Source organism: Alligator sinensis, unplaced genomic scaffold (assembly GCF_000455745.1).
Source record: "Alligator sinensis unplaced genomic scaffold, ASM45574v1 scaffold998_1, whole genome shotgun sequence".
NCBI classification, from domain to species: Eukaryota; Metazoa; Chordata; order Crocodylia; family Alligatoridae; genus Alligator; species Alligator sinensis.
The window spans coordinates 881,193-888,613 of NW_005842630.1; the positions used below are offsets into that span (position 1 = coordinate 881,193).

Here is a 7,421-nt window from a genome sequence, read left to right on the forward strand (position 1 = left end):
GGCCCTCTCCGGCGGGCCGGGCCCCCGCCCCCCCGCCGCGGCCGCCGCGCTGGGCTTCGGGCCGGGGAAGCCAGCAGGGCCCGGGAGCGCGCCTCCCCCAGCCGCCGCGGCGCCGCAAAGCGTAGAAGACCAGTCTCGCAAGACCGCGGCCTCCAGTGGCCCCTTCTATCTGATGCGCGAGCTCCCAGGTAGAGGGCGGGGCTCGCGGCAGATAGCCAATCCGGGGCCGTCAGGCGGGCTGAGGCGCAGCAGCCAATCGGGGCACTCCGATGGTTGGCTGGGCAGGCCGGCCGGCCTATCACCGCATCTAGCGGCGGTTTCGTCCACGGGGCGGGGCGCTCCTTGCGTGAGGGAGGGGGCGGGCGTTCTGTATTTTTTGTGACTGACAGCCAGTGACCGAGGAGGCGGGCGTGTGGGTGGGGAAACAGCTTCTTAGCCGATGAGAGGCCGCCGCGGCACTGGGGTCCTTCCCCGGGAGGGGGCGGTTCCTGCGGACTCGGGTCTGCCGCCTGCCCGTGGTGGGTGGCATAGGCCGGTCAGGCCTCGCCTCAGCTGTGACGGGAACCCTCGGCCTACAGGCAACACGGAGCTGACGGGCAGCACCAACCTGATCACGCACTACAACCTGGAGCACGCCTATAACAAGTTCTGCGGCAAGAAGGTGAAGGAGAAGCTGAGCAACTTCCTGCCCGACCTGCCGGGTATGATCGACCTGCCCGGCTCGCACGACAACAGCAGCCTGCGCTCCCTCATCGAGAAGCCACCCATCTGCAGCAGCTCCTTCACCCCTCTCACTGGCACCATGCTCACGGGCTTCCGCCTGCACGCCGGCCCGGTGAGCCGCCCTAGCCTGGGCGGGGGTGGGCATGTGACTGGGGAGCAGGGCTGGGAGAGCGATGTGGGCTTGTCCTGCCCCGTCCTGTGGGAGCGGGAACTCCCCGAGCTGACCCGGTCCTGGTGTCTCCTCAGTTGCCGGAGCAGTGCCGCCTGATGCACATCCAGCCACCCAAGAAGAAAAACAAACACAAACACAAGCAAAGCCGCACTCAGGATCCTGTGCCCCCAGGTAAGGGCTGCAGCTCACAACCCCACCTGCCTGTGCAAGAAAGCAGCAGCCCATCCACCCCAGTTGTCTCCTGAAAAGGTCAGGCCCTGCCTGGACAGGTAACTAGCCTGTCAAGCCTCAAACTGTGGCTCTTCTTGCAGAAACCCCTTCAGACTCTGACCACAAGAAGAAGAAGAAGAAAAAGGAGGAGGATCCAGAGCGGAAGAGGAAGAAGAAAGAGAAGAAGAAAAAAAAGGTGAGTGGCAAACTAAGAGAGGGGTTGGGGGTGCACTGGCTCCACTCCACGTGTCTGTGCCCAGCTGTGCTTGCCGTGCTGGGGTGGGACAGAGCTGCAAATCTGTCTAGCCTAGTGATTCTCAACCAGGATGTTGCAACAACCTTTCGCAGGGTGCCACTGGGAGAGAGGAGATGAGTATGAGCTCTTCTAACTACTTCTCTGCCTTCTTTTGCTCCTGCCCCGACACTCGCTGCCAGCTGCTCCTCTTTCTTTGCAAGCCACTAAAATAAACACGTTGGCTTTTGAAAAGAGGTGTTGCTCAATTTGCAGTTGTGGAAGGGTGCCTTGAGCCTAAAAATGTTGAGGACAGTTAGTCTAGCCCCTTCCCTGTGACCTGTTTTGCTCGGGAGTCTCCATCCTGGCATAAAGCCCCTTTTCTAGGGGTCTGACTTAAAGGCTGAGGAGGCTCCAGCGAGAAACAATGTTTCCCATCTGGATCTGGCTGAAAATAAGCTCCTTCCCCTTCCTCATTCCTCTGCACAAATGGAAGCACAAAAACCCAACAAACTGAATTAGAAAATACAGCTGTGAGCAGTGGTGGAGAGAAGAATTTGTAATTCTGGCTGCCTCATATTTCCATTTTATTCTTCATTTTCCATGCACCCTGGTCTCCTGCTGTGAGGAAGCAGCAGTGCATCCTGGAAATTGTAGTGTTACCAGAGGTCTTATAGGAGGATAGGAACATGGGCTGTACTTCCATGGTCTCCTATAGGGCCCTGTAGCAGCATTTTCAAACGTCTCCCTCCCCAACCCTCAAATGTTTTCCATGAAAGTGAACTTGGAAACTTTCCTTGGAAACGCCACACTTCATGGGGAGAACTTGAGTTATAATCCCAGTTTTTAATGGGAAGACTGCTTAGGTCCCTTCCGACCCTACCAACTATGAAATTATGACTGTTTGTTTTTAAAGGAAAAAAATCTTCCTCCAGCTTCAGGGCTAAGCCATCATAGTCCACTGGTAACCTGTACAGTCTCACTGTGGATTCTCAGGGAAGGGTGTCTGTGTCTTGTCTGTTCTTCCTAGAACCGTCACAGCCCAGAGCACCCAGGAGTGGGGAGCTCGCAAGCCAGCAGCAGCAGCAGCCTCCGGTGAGGGCAAGCACGACCCCGGTGCTAAAGTGGCTCTGGGAAGATGCCTGCTGCAGATGTGGGTGACTGGGAGAACAGTCCTGGAGGCAACACTGACTGAACTCTTCTCCCAGAGTGGCTTATTGGAGGGCACTTAGGCTGCCTTGCCTGGGGGCACAGACTGTCCAGACACGAGCCGGCTGGGAACATGGACTGAAATGGAGATGGTACACAACCTGCTGCCCTGACCCAGAGCCAGGCCCAACTTTTTCCTTTTTTATTAAATACTCCTGACTAAGTCAGGTGCTTTCTCCTTTTTATTCCTGTTTTAATTAAATCTCTGCTTGGGAAGAGGCTGAGGGCCATGTCTGACAGTGGTCTGAGCCATGCTGCTGTTATCTGATCTGCAGGACTAGGAGATGTCAGCAGGGTCAGGCAACCTACCTGCCTGGTTGAGACTGCTAGGGGACCCTACAGTGGAGCACTGGGGACAGCAGGGGTGGTGGTCTCTCTCCTACAAGGCCTTCTGTGTCCCTCATGCATTTCTCCTACTCTTCTCCCCAGCCCCGCCCATCTTTCATGTGGGTAAGTGCACAAAGCAGAGCCTGTCTGTGGTGGGACAGAGCAGCATCCTTCCTTGGCAGGCTATTTCCCCACAAGTTTCCTCAGAAGAGCCTGAGCTGCAAGGCTGAGGCATGCTGTACCTCAGACCTGAGTCTTGTGCTGCTGCTGCTGCTCAAGGGAAAGGAAGCCTATGCTGGAGTGTGTTGCTCCTGTCTCAACTGGCAATGCACCTGCCCCATTGCTGAAGCATGCAGCTTCCAGCCACCTGCCTGCCTCTGGACTCCCTTTGTTCCCTGCTACACTCAGCCATTCAGCTGTTTCTCTGAATTGGAGAGTGGCTTTTGAGGGTCTGGCTCCCCTGAACCATATCTTTGTGTGCCTCCCTTGTGGCTGTGTACCTTCAGTACTGAAGGGGATGGGTGGCAGGAAAAGCCCAATAGTAGCCACAAGCATAACTTGCTGCAGCTCTCCTGGCTCGAGCTTTCCATCTCTGGGCATGTGGCTGGCAGCATTAGTGCCTGCTGTTTCCACAACTACTCTACCTTTCCCCAGCTTTTGCTGTTCCTGGTCCTTCCCCCCCAGCTATTTTTGGAGAGAGAAGCCAGGGAGAGAGACTTTCTACCCTGTACCAGGAGTAGCTCCCTTCGGGCAAGGGCCATCCTTATGCCTGAAGAGGAGTGAGCAAGGAGCCTCTATCTTGTTCCCATGCCACATGCACAGCATCTCATTACATGGGACTTATTCAGGGATCAGAGCCCTCCTTGGGAGGACAGAAGACTAGGTCAGCTTTGGGGCTGACCCTTTGCTGTATTTGGATCAGGAGAGAGGAGGGTAGGGATGGTGTTAGAGGTCAAGCTGAAAATTGGGGCCTGTGAGCACCCCTGCATCCCATTCCTGCAGGTCACCCTGCCTGTCTCAGGTTTCTCTGGGAATGGGCTGCAGCCTGCACCCAGGCTGAAGTGAGGACACAGCTGTCCAGGCACTAGAGAGCAGCTAGAGAACTCTGCCTCTGTTGTGGTCCTTGAGCCCCCTGCTCAGAACGTGCAGTGGGAAGGGCTTCGCCCTGGGAATCGACACAGCACAGAGGCTGAGAACAACTCACTGCTCGCTCTGCATCAGCATGGGGCTAAAGACTGATGTTCTTGTGGGTGTGAAGGAAGGCTGTGCTGGCCCAGAGGATTTGCACTAGGGACTTGCTGCAAGTCACTCCTGTGAGCTGGAGCTGAAGTCTTGTATAAGACCCAGGAGTCCTGACACCAGGCCTTAGAGGTTGAGTGCTGCTCTGGCCTGGCCAAGAAGGAGCCGAAAGAGGGTGGTACTCAGCCTCGAATGTCTCCTATATTGAAACCGCTTCCTCTGCCTCTTTCCCCATGTCCCCCAGTCCCCTCCTACCTGGGTTGCTCCAAAGGTCCTAATCCATGCCTGACTCAAGTAAGGTTGTGGGGGATAGTGCAGGCCTCAGCTGAGGAGCAGTAGGCTGTAGCAGGTACCTACAGGTAGGGTTAGTGAGGTGGACAGAAAGCCAGCCTTGATGCTACTCAGCAGAGCTTCCATCCTGGAGTCCTAAGGCACTTCCCTCACAGCATCCTTGATGTGCAGTTGCAGGCCTGCTTTACTGGCATCTCTGCCCCCACTAGCTCATATAGTACCTTGCACAGTTCATCTAGTCACCTAGTGATTCCTGTTCTTGATACTTTGGACAATGGTACAGGGCACAGTCACCACCAGAGAGTATGTCTACCTTCTAAACCAGTTGCAGCCACCCACTTTCTTTCCTGGGCAGAGGGTGTGCAAGTGCATGGGATCAGAGCCTGAATGTGTCACTGTCACTCATAGTGGCCTTGGGCAAGTCACATTGAGCCTGCATTCTCCTCCCTGGGTGGAGGAAGAAGCAGTTGTGTTCCTTTTCCTCAGCTACGAGCCTTGCTCACTATCATTCTAGCCCCATTCCTTCCTTGTTATTTGTATTTCCTTCAGCTGCAGCAGTTTTGCTTTTACCAAAGTTAACTTTCACTCCTGGCTTCCCCACAGCTTAGTCACAATATTTGCTTGGAAAATAGTTGGGCATGGCCGTTGGCTTTAATATGCTATAGAAACAATGCAATTGGCTTTTACTCTTACAAGCAGCTGTTGTACATACAGTAAACCTGAACCTGACCTTCAGCTTATGAATCTGCTTGTACATTCTAACTATCCTAGTCTTGGAGGCAACAATTTATACTGCCACTGTGAAGGAAGAACAAAGGCAAAAAGGGAAGTTGAGGTCCTGATAAATTCCTGCTACAAATGAGAATTGACAAGGATTGTTGTGCCCATGATGGTCTAGGAAATATGTGAGATTTTGTGAATGATCTTTTATTGGACCAACTGCCTGGTGGGGATAAAGTTAGGCAAGCTTTCAGATGTTGCAGTACCCTTCCTTTGGAAGCTTGTCTAAGTCTATCCCCACAATGTACGTGGCCAATAAAAGATATTGCCCACGCAAATCCTTCCCCGTTGGCAAGGAAACAATTCTTTGTGTGATCCAGGCTGCCTCATCACAGCTGCAAATAAAGTTGTGATGACAGTGACCAGGGCTGCATCTCTGAATAGAGCGCATGGCCCAGAGGCTTGTCAGACATGACATGCACACTTGCTGACCCAAAGAGAGCAGCTATAGAGGAAGAAGTTAAGTGGGTCTATTTTTTTCATCTCTAAAGTTAACTTCAGGGTTTTCTGCCTTTTCTTATATGGTCACGCCCTACTGATGGACTGCTCCCAGTGTGTGATTGCTCTGTGGGGTTGGTTTTAGTAGTTAGCCAGGTGACTAACATAAGTCCAATCATTGAGTGGATAGAGCCTTCACTGCATGGCTGATACTACCCACTGGACAGTCTTCAGGCTTCAAGAGAGCCTTTCACCAGAGATGACGGATCTTTTGACCAGAGATGAGAGATCATCTTTTGAGATGAGATATCTTTTGAAGCCCCTCATGGAGCTTCCAGAAGCTTTGCAAAGACTGCATTCATAGCCCCTTTACATTAGGGCTGAGAGCCAATAGGAATCAGATGACAATGCATTGACCGGGTCAGGCAGGGATATCTTCTGTTACTTCATGGAAATAGCCTGCAAGAGGGGTCTTAATGTCTCTCCTTAAGGGTAACCCTTTGGGAAATGTCACAGTAGAAAGCAAAGTGCCCTGGAGAGAGATGCCACAGGACAGAAGCTAGATTCCTTGTTTCTGACCATTTCGAAGGAATCGAGAGGTGTGGGGGCAGATTACTGCTGAGAGCTATTAATGGCTTTTGCTGAACAATGTTTCCCAAACCAGATGAGACAGTGCACAAGAACTAGACTGAAGAGAAAACCCCTGTCTCTGTATCTTAATTCAGTTCCTGTGACTGCAATTACATTCTGGCCAGGACTGAAAGCCTCACAAGTTATTTCTTGAAGGAAATATGGCAACAGACACTGATCCTGGCTCAGGATGCCATGGTTTGCAGAGGCCCCTCAGGTTGAGGGAACAGACCATGGCCATAACTAAATGGAAGAGGATCTAGCTTTGTCATCTTGGTAGCTCTGAAGACTCGGTGATCTGCTGCTCCAAAGATTTGCTAGGGATCCAGCTACCAGGAGAAACATGTGGAAACCTCACTACTTGGTAGGGAAATAAGCACGGCCAAACAGAAGCTATGTTCAGAGGCGCGTCAGACAGTACCAGTACGGAGTGACCTGCCAGAGAACAACCTGCTTCACCAGCCCTTTCATGGGGGCAATACTTGGGGGTGGGGGACAGGGTTTGCCAGTTGGCAGGGTATATCCCCAGTCCGGCTTTTTCTCCCTCAGGTCAAGTGGCTGTCGGGGTGAATTAAGTTCTAGTCCTCCACCTACATCACTTCTCTACAAGAGAACCGGCCCCTCCCCTATCAGCTATGTGAAATGCTCATCTGATGGTATCAGGGTTGATTTGGGAATTCCAAAATCCTGACAAGATCTACCTGACATCATTTTGATTCTTGTAGACTCTGGTCCCTACACGGGTTGGTGCTCCCACTTTCTTCTCTCCAGGATGGGTACACCCTGGCCCCTCCTGATGGCAGTTCTAAGATCTCAAGTTCTCCCGTGGCAATGCATCTCCAGAAGATTTTTCTAGAGCAGGGTTTGGCAACCTATAGCATCAGTATCAGTACTTCGTTGGCAAGAAGGGGAACAGTGGTGCCAGCAGCCCACCTTTAGAACTAGCTGTGTTAATTTAGCCCATCACTCCTGACAGGTTGCTGACCCTTGGTCTAGAGCAGGGGCAGGCAATTATTTCAGGTGGAGGGCTGCTTACTGATTTTTGGCAAATCGAGGGCCACATGACAGGCAGCCAAGGGCAGGTAAATATTCATAGATTCGTAGATGTTAGGGTCGGAAGGGACCTCAATAGATCATCGAATATGACCCGCTGCATAGGCAGGGAAGAGA

At 52.7% G+C, this 7,421-nt stretch overlaps 1 protein-coding gene across 1 annotated transcript; it reads left to right on the forward strand.

The window, feature by feature from the left end:
- Nucleotides 1-7: 7 nt before the first annotated feature.
- On the forward strand, nt 8-2,729 carry MED19 (mediator complex subunit 19; the record flags this gene model as incomplete). The annotated part of the gene is made up of 5 exons (XM_006033436.3): nt 8-188; nt 579-835; nt 970-1,066; nt 1,207-1,301; nt 2,368-2,729. Coding segments are annotated over 5 exons (699 nt in total), but the record flags the coding sequence as incomplete, so codon positions are not given.
- Nucleotides 2,730-7,421: the final 4,692 nt, after the last annotated feature.